The sequence below is a fragment of the Rhinopithecus bieti genome, unplaced genomic scaffold, assembly GCF_001698545.2.
Source record: "Rhinopithecus bieti isolate Rb0 unplaced genomic scaffold, ASM169854v2 scaffold_23748, whole genome shotgun sequence".
In the NCBI taxonomy this organism is placed as follows: domain Eukaryota; kingdom Metazoa; phylum Chordata; class Mammalia; order Primates; family Cercopithecidae; genus Rhinopithecus; species Rhinopithecus bieti.
Window position 1 is genome coordinate 2,774,672 of NW_016811596.1, and position 21,811 is coordinate 2,796,482.

General features: G+C 38.7%; 1 protein-coding gene and 1 pseudogene across 1 annotated transcript in view; both read left to right on the top strand.

Annotated features, from left to right (window-relative positions):
• LOC108543643 (PZP alpha-2-macroglobulin like) overlaps positions 1-17,820 on the top strand; it is a 60,316-nt gene extending 42,496 nt beyond the window's left edge. The window contains exons 14-32 of the mRNA XM_017894243.1: positions 880-1,027; positions 1,702-1,930; positions 2,812-2,938; positions 3,284-3,405; positions 4,130-4,181; positions 5,657-5,740; positions 5,993-6,169; positions 6,460-6,547; positions 7,895-8,051; positions 8,662-8,736; positions 9,148-9,328; positions 11,828-12,051; positions 13,317-13,535; positions 13,710-13,837; positions 14,359-14,449; positions 14,987-15,055; positions 15,916-16,018; positions 17,063-17,104; positions 17,666-17,820. Of these exons, the coding sequence (XP_017749732.1) occupies positions 880-1,027; positions 1,702-1,930; positions 2,812-2,938; positions 3,284-3,405; positions 4,130-4,181; positions 5,657-5,740; positions 5,993-6,169; positions 6,460-6,547; positions 7,895-8,051; positions 8,662-8,736; positions 9,148-9,328; positions 11,828-12,051; positions 13,317-13,535; positions 13,710-13,837; positions 14,359-14,449; positions 14,987-15,055; positions 15,916-16,018; positions 17,063-17,104; positions 17,666-17,688 (2,339 nt within the window). The 3' untranslated portion in view covers positions 17,689-17,820. The remainder of the gene's footprint in view (positions 1-879; positions 1,028-1,701; positions 1,931-2,811; positions 2,939-3,283; positions 3,406-4,129; positions 4,182-5,656; positions 5,741-5,992; positions 6,170-6,459; positions 6,548-7,894; positions 8,052-8,661; positions 8,737-9,147; positions 9,329-11,827; positions 12,052-13,316; positions 13,536-13,709; positions 13,838-14,358; positions 14,450-14,986; positions 15,056-15,915; positions 16,019-17,062; positions 17,105-17,665) is intronic.
• On the top strand, positions 10,287-10,832 carry LOC108543669 (translationally-controlled tumor protein-like; annotated as a pseudogene).
• Positions 17,821-21,811: the final 3,991 nt, after the last annotated feature.

Genomic DNA, 21,811 nt, shown 5'->3' on the forward strand with positions numbered 1-21,811 from the left:
AGAAATCGTTACCTCTTGGAAGGACATGGGGTAAGAAGGTGTATGATATTCACTAAAGAAATCACTACTGATGCTTTTTTCAGTGGAGAAAACTATTAGGGTGAAATTGCTAGAAATATATTTTTCCTTATAAGTATTCTTTCACAAGGTATTTCTGAAATATCAGATGGGATACATGGGAGGGAGATCTTAACTCAAATTCAATTAGTAAGCATGATTTCAGGCACAACATGGACAAAATTGTCTACATGTCTAGCTCTCTGCCCTCTCACATTGGTAAATGATTTCTTTGTCTCAACTACACAGGCATTTCAAATGGAAATATCTGTTTTTGACATCTGAATAGTTTATTTCAGATATCAAAAAATAAGTGGAATAAAATCTAATGCTCTAATCTTATTCCCCAGAGAACAACAGTTTTGCAAACTTCCATATAGTACACAGAATTTAAATCATTAAATTCTGTTCACTCCACTGGTAATTCCACTTTCAGTATAGCAACCACTGACAATGCCCAAAGAGCATTTTACAATTCTTGCTGAGATTCTCTAAGAATGAAGCAATACTGTCTCAACTTCAAAACTGGTCCTTCCCCACAAAACCCATAGAACTGTCTCCAAGTGATCTTGTTTTTCCAACTTCCACTCACATCAAATTATGCTATGTCTAGGATACATAGAATTTCCACCTTTGACAAAGACTCCTCTCTTTTCAGAGAGTGAGGGATCACAAAGTATTTCCCAAGTTCTACAACTTCTACAAGACTTTTAGGACAGTCTGAGCAGGAAAACTGAAAATTTTTTCTCTGACGTCTCACGTGTGCACCATGAAATTAATGAACGTTTTTCCCTAACTAGATAATTTTCTCTACTTTATTAGGTCCAGGAGCAGCAGGGAGACCATATCCTCCTCAAATGAGCGCCTATAATATAATGCCTTTAAATAATGAACAAAGTTCAGGGCCAGTCCCTGAAACGGTACGAAGCTATTTTCCTGAGACTTGGATCTGGAAGTTGGTGGCAGTGGAGTAAGTAACTTTACTTTCCTCCATTTGCTGAGGGGAGGGAATGTGGTTCCTCCAACATTTTCAATTCTAAGATAATCCTTCTGAAAAGTTCTGAATAATTATCTTAATCTCTTTTTAGGATAGACCTAAGTAAAATGCTGCAATTGTATAGGCTTATTAATGTAATTGTCTCAGTGCTGAGCAATTCTAAAATAAGTATTCCTGATACCGTCAAATAGTAGACATGAGAACTATAATATTCAGTTCTATATGTACTGCTTAATGTCATTCAGAGAGCCTTCTCTAAATATCAGGGCTGGAGCAGGGACATAAACAAATCAGGCTACATTAATCCAGTGGTCTCATTGGTCATGATTCTTAAAAATGCTTATTTATGGGATTACACATTAGCAAGGGAAGTCAAGGACCAAAATGAATCGCAATTCAAATATTTTTATTCCAAGTACAGACGTGGGATATGATCATTTGTTGATAAGAGGGAGAGGTACCATTTAGTGGCTTTCGTTTTCCCAACTCAGATCCCATGACATAATCTAGTGTTCACACGCATGCATACACCCATATACCCTTAAGTGGATTCAGTTCTTGACATTAGCTTTATGCATCTTGATTCTCACTTGAGGAAAGGTGGCTCACATTCATTATTTGTATTCTTCACTTGTCCTCCACCCCAGCTTATCAGGTGTGGCTGAGGTAGGAGTAACAGTCCCTGACACCATCACCGAGTGGAAGGCAGGGGCCTTCTGCCTGTCTGAAGACGCTGGACTTGGTATCTCTTCCACTGCCTCTCTCCGAGCCTTCCAGCCCTTCTTTGTGGAGCTCACAATGCCCTACTCTGTGATCCGTGGAGAGGCCTTCACACTCAAGGCCACGGTCCTAAATTACCTTCCCAAATGCATCCGGGTAAGGAAAATGAGGGTGAACAGGAAAGGTGGGTAGAACAAAAGATTCCTTTGATCAGTCAGCTCCTGATTCTGTTCCTGAAACTAAGGATAATTCAAGGAATTGTGTGTGAGCACTGTGAATAATTAGTGCTATGCAAAGCAGGACATGATCAGAGAGATAATACAACGATATGTGTGCTATGGGTGCTTAAACCATGGCTCTCTAAGCCACACCCTGCTTTTTTATTTCTTAGCACATGCAGAATTCTTTGCTACAAGTTAGGTTTTATGCCAGGAACATTCTTGAAGCTGACACACAACTCAGCTTTCTCAGTTCCACGAGTGTCATTCTCCAACCCCTCATCTCGAAATCTCCACAATATATAATTTTAATTTATCTTATAGCACGTATCTCTTTGTAAATTATGTAATAGTGGTTGTATATAGATCATCTTTCTTGTAACACAATATCCTCAAGATCGGGAGCCTCTCATATACCATTCCCCATGTTTTATGTCTTGTATGGAGTAGACATGTGATATATGTTGTAAGAAATAGGAGAAGAGAGGGAGAAAGAAACAGTCAGAAAATCTACATAGCAGCAGATAATACTCCCTAGGGCAATATACAATCACTGCTTTTCCCTTTCATCTGCTACTGCCAAGTCTGCATGTCTGCAATCTACCCTAATGCAAATGCCAGATCCTCCTAATACATAACCAGCCTTGATTTGCATCATTGCCATTTCCATGCTTCTTAAAGCATGGATGAATCTATATGACATACATTTTTCTTACAAATCCCAATTTACTGCAGCATCTCACCCTTGGCCCCAATTCTACATGTTCATGTCTTTCCATATTCTCATCATTTCTGTCTCTGCCTCACATGGGCTGATAGGTCAGTGTACAGCTGAAAGCCTCTCCAGCCTTCCTAGCTTCCCAAAATACAAAGGGAGAAGAATCCTATTGTATCTGTGGAAATGAGCGGCAAACCTTGTCTTGGACAGTGACTCCTAAAACTCTGGGTGAGTGACAGTACCCAAAAGGGCCTATCAATCAACAAGGATGGTGGCTGTCTGAGCACTTTTTTCATCATATTCTCTGTTTTATTTGCCATAGATATAATTCTATAAAGTTAACATTTTTTCCTATTTCTATCCACAATGACCTCCTCCCACTGTTCTCACCCAAGCTAGTCCCCATAATCACTACTCTTGAACATTGGCTACTCAGTATACATTAACCTTGTGGGTTTTTTTTTTTTTTTACCCTTATTTTCTATTCTGGCCAATTGTAAGTTTAGGTGTAGTCCTTAAAGGTGATTGGACTATCAGAATGGATACTCATGTTTTCAATATTCCTTGTTTTAGGGAATGTGAACTTCTCAGTGAGTGCAGAGGCAATGCAGTCCCTAGAACTCTGTGGAAATGAGGTTGCTGAGGTCCCTGAGATTAAAAGAAAAGACACAGTCATCAAAACCCTGTTGGTGGAGGTAACATATATTTGGGAGTCCCTAACAACTGTAAGAATGCAACACCGGGTGGTCACTCTTGAGACAACAAAGAACCATTAATATCATGCTCACATAATACATCCTGTAAAACTAATGGAATTTCCTATCCTAAAAGCATTGCAGCAGACATTGCCAGCTATTGTAAATCTTTTTTCACAAACTATTTGAGTGCAATTTCTTGATCTCCACCTCTTTCCTAAGATTCACATATCTCTCATGCCCATTACCTTTGATTCACTGCCCTTATTATCTCTTCCCATTTTCTCTCTACCACCCTCCTTTGTTCTTCAATGTTTTATGGATTTGTAATAATTTAATAACAAGTAGGATGTTATGTTCTCACTTATAAGTGGGAGCTGAATGATGCAAACATATGGAGGGGAGCAACACATACGGGGCCTGTCTGAGGGTGGGAGTGAGAGGAGGGAGAGCATCAGGAAGAATAGCTAGTGGATGCTGGGTTTAATACCTAGGTGAGGAGATGATCTGTGCAACAAACCACCGTGGCACACGTTTACTTATGTAACAAACCTGCACATCCTGAACATGTCCCCTTGAACTTAAAATAAAAGTTGGGGAAAAAAAGAGTAGAATGGTAAACATCATTCACGTAAACCCTACCCATCAAAGAAAGGAATCTATGGTGGTTCTCTTGTCACCAGGATGTTTCTATCTTTTCTCCTTTTCTTTCTTTTCATCCAAGGCTGAAGGTATTGAGCAAGAAAAGACTTTCAATTCCATGACCTGTGCCTCAGGTAAGAGTCCATCCTCATAATCACAGTGGGATCAAAGCCGCAGAGGGGTATAAACCTCAATGCATATTCATACGTATTATCTCCCAGTTTTCAGCGTGTTCCATTAAAGGCAGCATAATACTAAATATTTCTTTATGTACGTTTTACAGATGAAGACATTGAGCCCAGGAGAGCAAGTTAATGTGACTCAGGTGGTACAGACAGGACTAATACCTGGGCTTTCTTGGTTTACACGTAGTTATTTTACCTGGATAGCCCAGTGGCTGCTCACTGACAAGCCCAGCTGCAGAAGCCTAGAGTGTCCCAGGACGAGGTAGAAAGAGAGCAGGATTGGCCGGACGTGGTGGCTCACATCTGTAATCCCAGCACTTTGGGAGGCTGAAGCGGGAGGATCACTTGAGGTCAAGGGTTTGAGACCAGCCTGGCCAACATGGTGAAACCCTGTCTCTACTAAAAGTACAAAAATTAGCCAGGCCTGGTGCCAGGCGCCTGTAGTCCCAGCTACGTGGGGGGCTAAGGCACGAGAATAGCTTGAACCCGGGAGGCAGAGGTTGTAGTGAGCCGAGATCGCACCACTGCACTCCAACCTGGGCCACAGAGTGAGACTCTGTCTCAAACAAACAAACAAACAAACAACAACAACTAAACAGAGCAGGGTCATGAAAAGTTTGAATCCCAAGAGATAGTCTCTAAAACAGCTGCTGACAAAACGTATAGCATTTTCTACCCATCTCACTACAAATGTGTGTTTTCCGTGTGAGAAAATAATTTACATTTAACTTCATCATATCATTGAGAACTAGTTCTAGCTTTTATACAGCACTGCCACATTATTAGTTCTATGTCCAGAGTGTATACAACACTGTATTTGTCATTTGAGAAGGGCTAATTTAAGATATATTCATGTTATCTATTTGTAAACATGGGAATCCACTCAAATATTACATAGAGTAAGGGAGGCAGTAAAATAACTCGTATTATTGTGAGTATAAGTCTTAATATTGCTACGAAAGAGAGCGATAGTTCCCCCACAAAGTCTCAGACATCTTTTAGAAAGCTACTGAGCGCAGCGATGCAAAACATAGTTAAGTGAGGAGAGGAAGGACCCTGGAAGTCACACAGTGCCAAAAGCAATTAGACTGTTAAAGGTAAACCTCATCATTAAATCAAATTCTTATTCCTAGAACCCAGAGTTCCTCAAAGAGATATCATAACATTACTGCTCACTCTAATAATAAAATAACCACAATAATAATAATTGCTCACGTTCATTGAAATTCAGTATGTTGCAGATCCTGTTCTGAATGTTTTACATGTTTTTTTTCCTCAAATCATCACAATTTACCCAAGGTCACAAAGCGGGGCCAGTACCGTATCCAGGCAGCGTGGCTCTGAAGCTCTCACTACATTATAATCGCTAAATTGTATTGTAATCATAGAGGTCCTCCTTTAACATGGGCTGTCTGTTTCTAAAGGTGCTGATGTGTCTGAGCGGCTGTCCTTGAAGCTCCCATCAAATGTGGTCAAAGAATCTGCCAGAGCTTCTTTCTCAGTTCTGGGTGAGTCACCTTCCATTTAGTAAACCTGGGCCAAAAGAGTTGCCACTGTACATCTTATCTATGTATTTGTATTTGAATTATCAAGTTCTTGATAGCTGCTATTCTAGTTAGGATCCTGGAAATCACACTCTGTGTGTGTAACTTATCTCTTACCTAAATGATAGACCCTGAACTTAAAAGCCATTTTTGTGAATAATGTTGGCTGCTGATGAACTGAAATTATTCTGACATCTAATCTTTCACATTCCCCAGGTGACATACTAGGTTCTGCTATGCAAAATATACAAAATCTCCTCCAGATGCCCTATGGCTGTGGAGAACAGAACATGGTTCTGTTTGCTCCTAACATCTATGTCTTGAACTATCTGAATGAAACCCAGCAGCTGACGCAGGAGATCAAGACCAAGGCCATTGGCTATCTCATCAGTGGTACGTGAGACAGAGAAAAATTTATTTTGTTACTCTAATGAAACTTTTCCCAATGAGGCTTCAGTTATATCATCAAATATTAACCCACGAAGACAATTTTTATGAAAACAGCAATCTTCCCACACTCTTAACAGGATGTTGTGTTTTGATATATCCATAACATTCACAAAACTATGGCAGATTACAGGACGTCATAAAACGTCCATGGCTCCTGGATGCATCAGCCTGCACATATGGATGGCCTGCCTTTCTTTAATGCTTCATGAACCATCTGTAGCCTTCCCTTTCAGGTTACCAGAGACAGCTGAACTACAAACACCAAGACGGCTCCTACAGCACCTTTGGGGAAAAATATGGCAGGAACCAGGGCAACACTTGGTAAGAAAGAAAATATATTCTGAGTTTCAACTATGAGTTCAAAACATGCACATAGATTCCCTGTCTTAGTCCATTTTCTGTTGCTTACAGCAGAAAACCTGAAATTGGGAAATTTATGTTGAAAAATAAATTTATTTCTTACAGCTGTGAAGGCTGATAAGTCTGAAGTCTAGGGGCCGCATCTAGTTGAGAGTCTTCTTGCTGGTGTGGACTCTGAAGAGTCCCATGGTGATGCAGGGCATCATATGATGAGAGGATTGGATGTGCTCAGTCAGGTCTCTCCTTCTCTTCTTTTACTTTCTTTGTTTTACTTTGTAGAGACTGAGCTAGCATCTTCTCCTCTTCTTATGAAGCCACCAGTCCAACTCTCATGATAGCCCTTTAATCTAGGAATGGATTCATTCCATTCATGACAGCAGAACCCCCATGATCCAATCACCTTTTAAAGGCTCCACCTCTCAATACTACCACATTGGGGATTAAGTTTTAACATAAGTTTTGGTGGAGAAACCATTTCTAAACCATAATGTTACCCTATTTAATTATTATAGCTACCCTGCAAAGTGAGAGTTATTAGCTTCATTTTACAGAGGAGAAAACTAATATTCAGTGTGGATAAACAAATGTGTCAGGAGCAAACATCTAATAAGTGGCAAAATTGAAAACAGTTTTAGGTTGACTTTTTTAATCCAAAATACCGAGACCCTCTTCCTTCTCATGTTGCTAAGAGAACATTATAAGTTTGTAACTTGCCCCCTTAACTTGTTGCTCAGCACTAAGAGGTGTTAGAAAAATTCTAGAAAAAAACCACAACATGATAGTAAGGTATGACAGAGCATAACTTACTACCTTCTACTAGATGATATCCTTTCTCTCTCTCTCTCTGTAGTTTTGCCACACAGGCAAACACAGGAAAAGAAAGTGGAGGGGCAGGATAATGGAGGGAAATAGTTACTGAAGCAGAACATTAGAAGTTAGCTGATTAGAGTTAAAACTACAGAAAGTAAGCTAAGAAATCTATGAAAGGAAATAAATGCATAAAGCCCACAGTGTAAAAGCAAATGCCTTAGTTAACCAACCAAGAAAACTAGAAGGAGCCTGAATCTCTAAAGTGGCATAGAAATGCTTTAGGACGCAAGGACAAGTTGGTAATGGATTGAACAACATGTGGCAACAAAAAAAGAAAAAAAGAAATTTCCAAGTTAAAAGAAACAGTCTCCAAACTCTCAGTAATAGCTGATTGACTTTCTTGGGGGCGCACTGTGATAGGTGAGCCTATGTGTACAAAACAGAGCAGTGAAGTGCTCAATGAAAACAGTCTCAGCACTGCATTTTTCCTCCCACTAGGCTCACGGCTTTTGTACTGAAGACTTTTGCCCAGGCTCGATCCTACATCTTCATTGATGAAGCACACATTACCCAGGCTCTCACGTGGCTCTCCCAGATGCAGAAGGACAATGGCTGTTTCAGGAGCTCTGGGTCACTGCTCAACAATGCCATAAAGGTGATCTGTTCCATGAACTTCTGACCCTATGACACATCAATATAACATCCCCCAGGGGTGAGGGGAGGAAGGAGGTACGAGGAAATTGCAAAGATGAAGTCCTGGATGATGTGGGAAGGCATCAGGGAAAGAGTATTAAACCTTCTACAGAGAAGGAAGAAACTGGGCCAGATGCAGTGGATCACACCTAGAATCACAGCACTTTGGGAGGCCAAGGCAGGTGGATCACTTGAGCCCAGGAGTTCAAGACTAGCCTGGGCAACACAGCAAGATCCAGTCTCTACAAAAACACATTTTACAAAATTAGCCAGGCATGGTGGCCTGTGCCTGTAGTTGCAGCTACTTGAGAAGCTAAGGAAGGAGAATTGCTTGAGCCTAAGAGCTTGAGGCTGCCACGAGGTGTGATAGTGCCACTGCACTCCAGCCTGAGCTACAGAGCAACACCCTGTCGAGAGAGAGAGAGAGAGACAGAGAGATAAAAATGGTATACTTTGAATGGGGGCGTTACTTTACCTGATAGAAGCAGAGACTGAGGAGTGTTTCCATCCAACAGAAGAGAATATACTAACACTTGGCATTGGAATTAATCGAATCAACGTTGTATTCACAGGGAGGTGTAGAAGATGAAGTGACCCTCTCCGCCTATGTTACTATCGCCCTTCTGGAAATTCCTCTCCCAGTCACTGTAGGTACCAGCTTAATCTGATTCCCTGCCATGAAAACTGTAAACCTGCTGTCTGGAATGCCACCCTGCTAAGGGCTGAGTCTCAAGTCTCTTTTGGTTCAATGATGAGGCATTTCTCAGATGGATAAGCTCTTTGGTTGATGCATTAAGAGGGATTTACACTTGTCCAGTAATGCCCTTAGTCTATGTATCAAAGCCAATCCTAAAAACAGGTTCTCCAGTCTTATTCCTTAGAATTGAACTATAAAGTGAAGAGATTGAAATATTTCTCTATTTAAATTTTATGAATATCTAGCTGTCTGCCCATCTGTCTGAAATCCATTAATAACATGTGACTGTCAACATCCAGCTCTCGGCTTGCAGACCCTCTATTCACCCTAGTTTGACACAACCACCTTTTTGCCTTTACAGCACTCTATTGTTCGCAATGCCCTGTTCTGCCTGGAGTCAGCCTGGAATGTAGCAAAGGAGGGGACCCATGGGAGCCATGTCTACACCAAGGCATTGCTGGCCTATGCTTTTTCCCTAGTGGGAAACCAAGATCTGAGTAGAGAAATACTGAACTCACTTGATAAGGAAGCTGTGAAAGAAGGTGAGAGCTCTTATAAGTGGGAGCTGAACAATGAGAACACATAGATACAGGGAGCGGAACAACACACACTGGGGCCTGTCTGGGAGGTGCAGAGAGGGAGAGCACAGAGGATAAATAACTAATGCATGCAGGACCTAATAACTAGGTGATGGTTGAGAGGTGCAGCAAATCACCATGGCACACCTATGTAACAAACATGCACATCCTGCACATGTACCACAGAACTTAAAATTAAATTAAATTTAAAAATAAATAAATAAATAATAAAAGTTTTTTTAAGTGTGTAAAAAAAGGTGAGAGCAAACAGCCAATGGTACCAAATTTCCATTTCCATTTACACTGATTCTACAAAAAGAGGAGAAATATATTCCTGCTGAAATCCACAAGTTTCATCTGTAATTCTTTAGCCAAGTCATACATTGTGAGATCAGAGCACCTCTTATAAAACTATCTTCTCTAGCTAACACGGTGAAACCCCGTCTCTACTAAAAAATACAAAAAACTAGCCGGGTGAGGTGGCAAGCGCCTGTAGTCCCAGCTACTTGGGAGGCTGAGGCAGGAGAATGGCATAAACCCGGGAGGCGGAGCTTGCAGTGAGCTGCTGAGATCTGGCCACTGCACTCCAGCCTGGGCAACAGAGCGAGACTCCGTCTCAAAAAAAAAAAAAAACTGTCTTCTCTGGGATTGCATATGTTATACAGAACGGAACATAATAGATGTAATGCTGCTGATAAATTGTGGAATTTTATTTCTACTTGCTAACACCAATATAATAGACAAATATATTCATTTTCTCATGATTTCTGCCTACTTACTTGAATGAAAAGAAGTACAACAGCTCTTCCACACCCCCTAAACCCCCACCCCATGCCGTCCTGGCTGCACCATGCTCGCTTCATGCTCCGGGCTCCTGCTAAGCTAGTGCTGCTGTAGTCTCCTTTCAGCTACCATCGTAATTATGTGCCAGGATCTCATCAGCCATGCTGAGATGTTCTCTGACATTTACAAGATCCAGAGATGGAGGAAGGACTGTGCCTGGAGGTGGAGGGGAAGATGGTCAGTAGGACAGAGGGTGACACTGATGACTCGCTTATTGGTGGAAATGCCTTCACTGAGGTTTCCCAAGGCGAAGGTACTGGAAGCAGAGTAATCACCGGTGTTGATATTGTCAAGATCACATGCAGGAACCAACTTCACCAAAGAAGCCTACAAGAAGAACATCAAAGCTGACATAAAATCAAAGAAAAACTTGAAGAACAGAGACCAGAAGGAGTAAAACCTTTTATGACAGGAGCTGCAGAACAAATCAAGCACACTCTTGCTAATCTAAAAACTACCAATTCTTCACTTGATCTTAGCCAAAAGGTCAAGAAGCAATAAAATCTACCGGTTCTTTATTAGTGAAAACAGTAACTCCTATAGCATGGTGCCTCTGCCGGACTACCGGGAGGGTGGTGTGACTCCACAGAAGATTTTCCATGGTTTAGAAATGGAAAAATGTTAACAAATTTGGCAGTTACTTTGGATGTATCACCTGTCATCATAACTGGCTTCTGCTTGTCATCCACACAACACCAGGACTTAGACAAGTGGAACTGATGCCATCTTGAGATCTTCGTTTGTTTTGACCATGATTTATTTGGAGCAGAGGCATTGTTTTTAAGGAAAAAAGTCAGAAAGGTTGTCTAAAAATAAAATGCATTCAAACTCGTTTGAAAGAGTGTTAAATATGAGTACATATTTAAACTCAATCTATCTTGTAGTGTTCTTGGAGAAACTAGAGTCTGGTTGTAGACCACTATTAGAAAGAATACGACTGCCATGAGATAACTTCTACAGTGGAAACTATATCTGAGGCTGAAGTACAAAAAAAAACAAGAATCAAAAGTTTTAATTCTGAGTTGAATTAACGGGAAAGAACATGCTTATAGAAGTGTCAACATTTGAAGTGGGGCCTTATACATTTCATCACCTACAATGGAAGTAGTTAATTCTGGAAGAAGTTACCAAAGAACAAAAAGGGACCGATGCAATTGAGGAGAAAAAAAAAAGAAAGAAAGAAAAGAGATACAACAAAAAGAAAGAAAACTCAATAAGATTTTCAAAGTATTTTTATCTCTATTTGCCAGAGAGAGCATCACAAAAGTCATTTTAGGTTTTATATTCTACTCTATACTGCAATTCTCAGGAAATATCACAAACAATGAAAGAACTCTGTCTACCACTTTTCCCTTCCATCAGTCCAACTAAAATAACATTTGAGAGATTGGTGAGTATGCTCTATGCTTCTTCCTCCATCAGCCTACCCTACCTTCATCCCACAGGACGAAGTTCAGCATGAAAGTGTGAGTTAGTGAGTTTTAGGAGTTTATGACAGAGAAGAACTTGCTTCTCCTGTATTATTTTCAGCTCCATGTATTATGAATGTGCATTCCCTTATTTACCAGTTATAATTACTTATTTGTGAGTTGCAATTATCTCCTGTTTCTTACCCTTAAGACAACCTCGTCCATTGGGAGAGACCTCAGAAACCCAAGGCACCAGTGGGGCATTTTTACCAACCCCAGGCTCCCTCTGCTGAAGTGGAGATGACATCCTATGTGCTCCTCACTTATCTCACAGCCCAGCCAGCCCCCACCTCTGGGGACCTGACCTCTGCAACTAACATTGTGAAGTGGATCATGAAGCAGCAGAACTCTCAGGGCGGTTTCTCCTCCACCCAGGTCAGTGGTTCCCAAAGAGTCTTCTGCTCCAAGTTCACTTGGCAATTGGGAGGCTTAAAAGTAGAACAGTTAATAGAAAAGAGAAGGCAATTATTAAATCATAGAATAAGTATCTAGGAATATTTGAGGACCATGGGAATTTAAAGGAAAGACTTAAGACATCCTCCACAACAATTTTCACTAAGCCCGATGTTAATATGTTAGCAACACGGAGACTTACAAGGAGCATCTTTACCCTCTAAAGCCGTGCTATGGTCATTGGACACATTCTAGACCAGAGTTTTTCAGCATCAACACTATTGACATTCAGAGCCACATCATCGTTGTAAAAGGAGCTATCCTCAGCCTTATAAAATGTTCAATAGCATCCCTGGCCTCTCCCCATTAGATGCCAGTAGCACCCCACTTCCAGCTGAAACAAGAAAAAATTTCCTCCAGTTGGGAATCAATGTTCCAGGCATCTTCAGAATCTAACAAGAAATCCTCTAAGATGTATCCCCCCAAAAAATGTGTAATTAAAAGCACAGTGACTAAGTAGAATCCATTTTGATCTTTTCAGAATGAGAAGTTCCATTTCAACTACTCCAAGGAACTCAGTCTCTTCATTCCTTTCTACTTTCCCTGAGAGTGCTCTTCTTACTTTCTCTTTAAGTTGATCTTTTTTAAGCTGAAGCTCTTGAAAATTTTTTTTTCTAGCATAATTCTAAAAATATTTTATCGAGAGTATAAATGATTATATTAAACATCCAGAGTGTCTGACTTTTCCCTCCTACCTGTCGTCTTTCAACAGTTAGGATCTACATAGTGAAACTTCTGTTTTTCAGAGAGATTAGGTAGGGAAAATAAAACAAGCTAGATGAAGGTAAAAGAAACTCAAGAAAGTGCAACTTGTCTGGTACCATTTTATGTACAGTATCCCTCTTCCATCTAACTGGTCATCAATCATCTACTTAAAAATGGTCACTATTTTTGTCTTAACTTCTTAGTTTTAGACCTATTCTTTGAAGGACATATCCAAAAGGACTATCGATGAAAATAAATTGTGAAATTAATAAACATTATTAGCCTTTTATTTCATTTGGAGAAACTGCAGCATGATTTTGATAATGCCTGAAAGGCAGAGAAAAAGGAAAGGCAGTTAGTGAAGACCTACTTTAGGGGTAAAAAGTCAGCTTCCCTCATGGCAGGTTAACACAGACTTTGGAGGAAAATCCCAGACACCAAAAATTTACTCTTTGGGGCGGTTGTCCACTCATCTCTTCCAGGACACAGTGGTGGCTCTCCATGCCCTGTCCAGGTATGGAGCAGCCACTTTCACCAGAACTGAGAAAACTGCACGAGTCACCATTCAGGATTCACGGACCTTTTCCACAAATTTCCAAGTAGACAACAACAACCTCCTGTTACTGCAGCAGATCTCATTGCCAGAGCTCCCTGGAGAATATGTTATAACAGTAACTGGAGAAAGATGTGTGTATCTTCAGGTGAGGCTCCAAGGTTATATGGGTGAGAGTCAACTTTAAACTTGCCAATTGAAATGGAAACTCTGTTCCTTCCTTCCTGAGAAAGTAAAGGGCACCTCCGGAGACATTAAATAATGAGGAAGTGAGGGGTCCCAGAAAAAGAGAGAAACTGATAGTGTCTTTGCTGTTTCACAGACATCCATGAAATATAATATTCTTCCAGAAAAAGAGGACTCCCCATTTGCTTTAAAAGTGCAGACTGTGCCCCAAACTTGTGATGGACACGAAGGCCACACCAGCTTCCAGATCTCACTGACGGTCAGGTAAGACATTCTGACCTCACCACCTGATCTTTGGCCCCAAAGCAACTTGGAATTACCAGAAATTAATAGTCCATTTGGAAGCTATGTTATTAGATTAATATAATTTAGAATTGATATATCTATAAATGAATATAACCTTTTATCATTATGATGTGATCCTTTCTCTACTAAAAATATAAAAGTAATATATACTAAATCACGAATGAACCATATACATGAGGTGTGCAAAAACCATAGATATGTTAAAAATGCCAATTAGCAAGATTCACTACCAAAGATTTTGATTTGATAGTTTTGGGGTGATGCTTAAACATCTGTAATTTTAGCAAGTGGCAGGCAGATCTGATGTATATTCATGTGTCCAATGTCAATGTTGCACATGTCCAGGGAACACTGACCTTTGTAGAATATTGCTGGGACAACTTATTGAAAACAGACAGGCTTAAGGTGACTCTTGAAAGCAGAAATTTGGCTTTCTTTTACGTATAAAACCCTAACTTCTTTTTTCCTTGACACTACAGTTACACAGGAAAACGTCCTGCTTCCAATATGGTGATTGTTGATGTAAAGATGGTATCTGGTTTTATTCCCCTGAAACCAACAGTAAAAATGGTAGGTGTATTTTAATCCTAATAGACCTCACACAAAAGTATGTTCTGTATCTCCAAACTGAGACCATACCAATATCAAAACCATGTCAACATCATCCTGCCTCGAAAAAAAATATTTTCCCCAAACCCAGGAAGTAAATGAACTATTTATTTGGCCCTAAGCTAAGGGACATATATGATACCAGAGAAAAGCACAAGGAGTCCCCACCCTTAGGCCACTCATAGGTTAGTTAGGAATCTAAAGCACAAAACAATAAAACCGCCCCAGAAAGATAGAATATGGTTTAAATCCCAAACTGACTGACATGCACTAAAAGTTTGGGAAGGGAAAAAATCAACATGAACTAAACTTATCAAAGATGCCAGAGGATCTAATGTGTTACTTGGATATTGAAGAATAGTGGAACTCTTGACCTGAAAACAATTAGCTTTCTTCTCTTCAGAGAACGACCATTTGTCCCTTATTACAATCTGCTCTAGATCTCACAGTATTCTCACATCTGTTCTCTAACTTTCTGAGTTTTCCAATTCTCTCCAGCTTGAAAGATCTAGCTCCGTGAGCCGGACAGAAGTGAGCAACAACCATGTCCTCATTTACGTGGAACAGGTGAGGGCTCTGACATCCTGGCTGAGACTACATATAGGTTGTCTTTCTAAGGGAGTCTCTCTCCTAGAATAGTAAATAGTCAGTAATATAAGGAAAACAATCATTAGCAATGTCCTTCCAGAAAGTTTCTCTATTCCAAGAAGAATAAGAGGGGAAATCTCCTTTGAACTCCATGTAGTGTTCTGTTCTATTTTTAATTATGTTAAAGTTGGAATATGAGTACTTCCATGAAATTTAAAGTATAAAATCAATAGAACAAAAGGCGTACCATGTATTCCTTTTGTTTTAAAGACCTCACTCCCCAACAATATGAATAAATATTAAATTTGAAGTGATAAATCAATAGGACTAAAGGTTTATCATGCATTCCTGTTATTTTAGAGACCACCTCCACGAAATGAATAAATATGATCCCAGTGGTTGACTAGTGATAATATTAACATTCTAAAATGTCACCATAAAATAAAATGTGGATTTTATGAATATTTTCAAATAAGACCATAAAACAAAGAAAATGTTTTATGTATCCAAACAGAAAGAATACTTTGTGGTTTTAATTACAAGTTGCATGAAACCATGTTTCTCCAGCTTAGAACACATTCACACGGGCCCAAAGATTTAATCTCATACCAAGGGACTACAAAATAATAGGGTTGTCTCAATTGAAGAAAATCTGTGAAAATTTGTTGACTGTAAATAGAGTTCCCCAGGATGCATTCTAAAACCCGTCTTGACATCCACAAATGTCTGCTCACCTAAAGACACTGGTAAAAAAGAGTCAAAGAACATTAAGAATATGTTTTGTTCATGAGAGAAAGGAGGCTTTCTAGGTTATTGATTACTCCCACTTTTCCTTTTAGGTGACGAATCAGACACTAAGTTTTTCCTTCATGGTTCTGCAAGACATCCCAGTAAGAGACTTGAAGCCAGCAATTGTTAAAGTCTATGATTACTATGAGACAGGTGAGTGAGAGAAAAATGAAACAATTAATCTTAACCAGAGCCAAGAAATGGATCCTGTTGTGACAGTTGATCCTGTTCTTCACCCAGTTAGTCAACATTAATCTTTTGTTTCTTTCCTCCAAGATGTATACTATGAAAATGACTTACTACAGTCTGGCCAACATAGTGAAACCCCATCTCTACTAAAAATACAAAAAAATTAGTCTGGTGTGGTGGTGTGCACCTGTAATCCCAGCTACTTTGGAGACTGAGGCAGGGAATTGTGTAAGCTCAGGAGACAGAGGTTGCAGTGAGCCGAGATCGCGCCATTGCACTCCAGCCCGGGTGACAGTGCGAGACTCTGTCTCAAAAAAAAAAGAAAAAACAAAACAAAACAAAAAACATTTACTGAACAAATTTATCAATTAGTGTTTTTTGAGTCAGAAACTGAAGAATTTAAAAAGAATGATAATATAGTCATTGCCTTCAAGTAGTTTAGAGACATAGGTAACATAATACAGATGAAAAGATTATATAACAAGGAAAGACTATTCATGACAAATGAGTGTTAGTGAGCTCAGCAATAAGTTTGAGAGGCAAAAACAGCACAGAAGGCTGGTGCTCAGTAAGAACAAACAGGAAGAAAGATCTGATTTGGATCCTAGAGGATGAAGGCAATTTTGGGGGTCTGTAAAAGTAGGAGGAGTGTTTCAAGCTGGAACAATAATCTTAGAAAAGGAATTAAGGGAGCAAGCTGAACAAAGTGAATAGAAGCAGAGAGGTCATGGAAGAGAGAACTACAGATTAATGCAATTATGATCATCTTCCCAAGAATTTAAAATTTGAACATATGCCATCTGAACAGGCTTCAATCTGCATCTCTGGTCTCAGGGAAAGAAAATATAAATATGCTAATGATCCTGTTTAATTCTGGTCTATTTACATGAAGTTTTGACAATTCTGATAGGGCATGCTTTTCTCCAGTAGTAAGGTGACTAGACAGATTTACCACGGTCCCTAGTTCATAGATCTTTTGTTTCTTCCTTCACCCAATGTATCTTTCAGATGAGTCCGTGGTTGCTGAGTATATCGCCCCCTGCAGCACAGGTAAGAGGTCACAGCTTATGACCAGTACTAGAATGGCATTAACCCACTCTCCAAGAGCCCCTACATTTTAAATTCTCTACGGTGCTTTTCCTACATCTGAGACAATCCACATGGTTTGTCCTCACACCGAGATGAAACTGCGGCGTAGCAAGCCTATTCTGTAGCGGACTCTCCAATTTCAGATATTCACTCCCAGAAAAGTCAATAAGCTTTGTTTATTTGTAGGACAACTATCTCTAAAAGCAACATTTCACTTCACAGCTAATTGGGCTTCCTTCAACACAATGGTCAACTAATCACACCCCTCAAACCAAATCTAGCCTTACACTTAATTTTGTAAATGAAGCTTTATTGGCACATAGCCACACTTATTATTGTCTGTGGCTGCCTTTGTGTGCTGATTAGTCATGACAGACCACATGACATATAAACCTAAAATAATTACCATCTGGCCTTTCACAAAGTTTGCTGACCCTGCGTAAACTCATTCTGTTGCCCACACTCAACTGAATGCTCCTCAGGAAAACCTACAACCTTCTTACGTTTTTCTTTTCTCCATAGATACAGAGCTTGGAAATGTTTGAGGACCATACAGGCTGTATATTTTGCTGGATTCTCTGTCCTATACATTTACTTACAAGGAACGGCACTATTTGTCTCTATAAAATAGACACTAAAAAGGTTTGCTGAATAAATATGTATTTCTGGTCAAACTATCATTTGGTGCATCATTCATTCTTCAGACATTAATAGCATGTTCACATGATGAGTTATATTATTTCAAATACTATTAAGATTACAGTTGTGTAACATATTTGCTTGTATTCCAAATGTGGATATAAAGTCAAATCAAGGATAACTTTAAATAAAGTTCTAAGAGACATTAGAAAAAAAATGTTCTTTGGTCTAGGAAGCTTTTACTTAGAAGCTAAAGGCAAAAGTATGTAGCACTGATTAATAATTAGGAAGGCATAAATATTTCTTGAGAAAGAATATCCTAAGCAAAAGCATCAAAAATTGATTTGACCGGAGGCAAAAATGATTGGAGTAAATGGAGAATATGTTGGAAAGAGGCAGTATTGTACAGTGGTTAAATTTTAGACACTAGAGCCAAACTGCCTAGGTTTGAATCTTGATTCCATCCCCGCCTCACCAACTAAGTCACTAGGGCAGTTATTTATTTATTTATTTTCTACTATCCCTTCCCCCGGTGAGGGTTTCTTTCTTTTTTTTTCTTCAACTTTTATTTTAAATTCCGAGGTACATGTGCAGAATGTGCAAGTTTGTTACATAGGTAAACATGTGCCATAATGGTTTGCTGCACAGGTCAACCCAGCACCTAGGTATTAAGCCTGACATCCATTTGCTATTCTTCCTGATGCTCTCCCTCCCCAAACTCTCCCTTACAGGCAGCAATGTGTGTTGCTCCCCATCATGTGTCCCTGTGTTCTCATTGTTCAGCTCCCACTTATAAGTGACAGCATGCAACTTTTGGTTTTCTGTTCCTGCATTAGTCTGCTGAGGATAATGGCTTCCAATTCCATCCATGTCCCTGCAAAGGACATGATTTCATTCCTTTTTATTGTGCATAATATCCCATGGTGTATATGTACCATGTTTTCCTTATACAGTCTATTATTGATGGGCATTTGGGTTGATTCCATGTCTTTGCTATTGTGAAGAGTGCTGCAATGAATATACATGTGCATGTATGTTTATATCTTTATAGTAGAATGATTTATATCCTTTTGTGTATATACCCAGTAATGGGATTGCTGGGTCAAATGGTATTTCCGACTCTAGATCTTTGAGAAACTGCCACACATTGTATTCCACAGTAGTTGAACTAATTTACACTCCCACCAACAGAGTACAAGCAATCCTTTTTCTCTGCAACTTCACCAGCATGTGTTGTTTCTCAACTTTTTAATAATCACCATTTTGACTGGCATGAGATGGTATCTCATTGTCATTTTGATTTGCATTTCTCTAATGATTAGTGATATTGAACTTTTTTTCTTATGTTTGTTGGCCACATGAATGTCTTCTTTTGAGTTCATGCCCTTTGTAGGGCAGTTGTTTAACTTCACTGCCTCAGCTTTCTCATTGAGAAATGAAAATAACAACAGATTCTATTACTGAAATACCAGGGGTCCGGTCTAGGTCCTGCTGCTTGCTGCACAGAAAGCCAATCACTGAGACAAGTATTGCCAAGGAACAAGGCTTTAATTGGGTCCTGCAGCTGAGGAGATGGGAGTTCAGTTCCAAATCCATCTTCCTGACCAACTAAAACCAGGATTTTATATAGCAGGGAACAAATGTAACAACTTGTAAGAAAATGGGAACTAGGGAGGGACAAGGAAGCAATTATGATGAATGAGGGATCCAATGTCTCATTGTCTGGATGTGGTGATCTGGTGAGTTTCAGTTCTTTCATACTTTCTTTTGAGAGGCCTAAAGTTCCTTTCCTGAGGAAGGAAGTCAGATAAAACGAACGTAAGTTTCAAGTTTTAAGACCAGAAAGGTTAATTTCTATGTTTATCCAAAATAAAAGTCTATGGGATTATTGAGTCAGTTTCAACTCTAGCTCAAAGTATTATTTATGAGAATGTGCCATCCTCCTGGAAAAAGGAAAAGAGAAATAACTGAATCAAGCAATGACTCAATGCTTCTGCTCAAATGAGTTGTATGTCAATTTCACTTACATTCTATTGGCTAAAGCAAGTCACATGACCAAGCCAGGCTTTAATGCTCTAATAATAAGATTGATGGTGGAGTGCTGTGACTTTTCTCACAGACAGGCACACAAGCCACATGACAATGTGAAGAAATACATAATTGTCTTACAGGGACAACAGTAGATAATTAAGAAAAAGCATGAAATTCCACACAGGAGTGAAACATAAATACAACTTAATCTCACAAGCTTTTATTAAATAGTTCACCCATAGCACACTAATTTGAAAGGATGCCTTTATCCTATACTAAATTCCCACACATTTTGTGGGGTATTTAATGAATTTCTAGTCTGTTTCTTTGCTCTCTCTGTGTATTCATATATCACATTATTTTAATTGTCATAACTGTATATTTTAATATAGGGATAGTTCTTCATCATTGCTCTTATTTTTCTCAACTACACCTTTATTTTCTCATATGAAATTTAGAATCAACTTTGTTATTTTTTTTAAAAAAAGTTGGAATCTCATCAAATGTGTGCATTCACATAGGGAGCATGGTCAGCTTTTTGAGGTTGAGTTCTCTTATCCAAGAACAGGTTGTATTTATTTATTTATAATTGTCATTTTTCAAGTCTCCTTATGTGTGTTTCAGTATTTTAAAGTTTTTTCTGTATAGGATACATATACATATATAGGATATATATATATATTTAGTTTATTTCTAGGTCTCATATTCTTAATAAAAATGTATATATATTTTATTATATAAACTAGTTACATATAAAAAGATTTGCTATGGAATTCTCTTTTATTAAGATATAATTTATATACCATAAAATGCACAAATGTTAATGGCAAAGCTTGATCAATTTTTATTTATGGCCAAATCCTATAGAACATTTTCAGAATCAATCAATCCATTCCACTTGGTTACCTTGCAACCTCAGATCACTGATGAGTACAAGAAAGGTTATAGTTTTGAAATATTATCCCATTTTATTTCTTCTTGTTACAAGGAAAGCAACATTTTATTGCAGCTTTTTATATCCCACATAGAAGCTGAACTCCAAGATCATCATTTTGCAGCTCATAATGAAATAATGGATCTAAGGCTTGCACACCAACAGTTTCTAACATTACAAAAAGTGAAACAGATACTCAGGGGATCTTGATAAACGAATAAAATACTACCTGTGAGGTTACAAAATGCCAAAAAACAAAATCAAAGCTAATTCTGCTTAAGCCTAGATATATCTATTAATTTTCAGAAAACACAGCGTTCAAAGGAGCATGTTAAATTATATAATGGGTATGTAATCTGCAAAATTTGTACATGAAGGAAAACATTGCAAATTCTCCCATAAATACATTATCTCAGAAAGAGAAAGAACTTATAAGTTAAAAAGAGATTTAAAAGACATATTAATCAATCACAAAGTATGAACCTAAATTAGATCTTGATTCAAACAACATAAAAAAATATGACATTTAATCAGCAATTAGAAATTTGTGGCAGCTAAATATTTGAATACTTATGATATGAAATATTTTTACTAAATGTTTATATACAACAATAATGTTGTGCTTTTGTTTGAAAAAAATTCTTATCTTCTAGAACCAAATACTTAAGGATATTGCTTCCAAATGATAGTAGGAGAGGTATAGTGGTAGAATGTAGATGGCAATATGGATGGAATGTGGGAAGGGTAAAATTGTACATGGGTTAATAGATATTGGGGATGTGCATTGTGGATATATTTTAGTATTATAGTATTGTATGTCTGGATTCATAATACTGTCTTGTCTAATTTTGTTGTGTTTGAAACTCTTTGTCATATAAACTTTAAAATTAAAAGTGAATAATAATGAAAGTCATAAAACTATTTAGACTGAAAAATAATTAAAACATTAAATGTCAAAATACCTGGATTGGGTCAGAGGTGGTGGCTCATGCCTATAATCCCAGCTATGCAGAAAGCTGAGGCAGGAAGATAGCTTGAGCCCAGGAGTTTGAGGTTATAGTGAG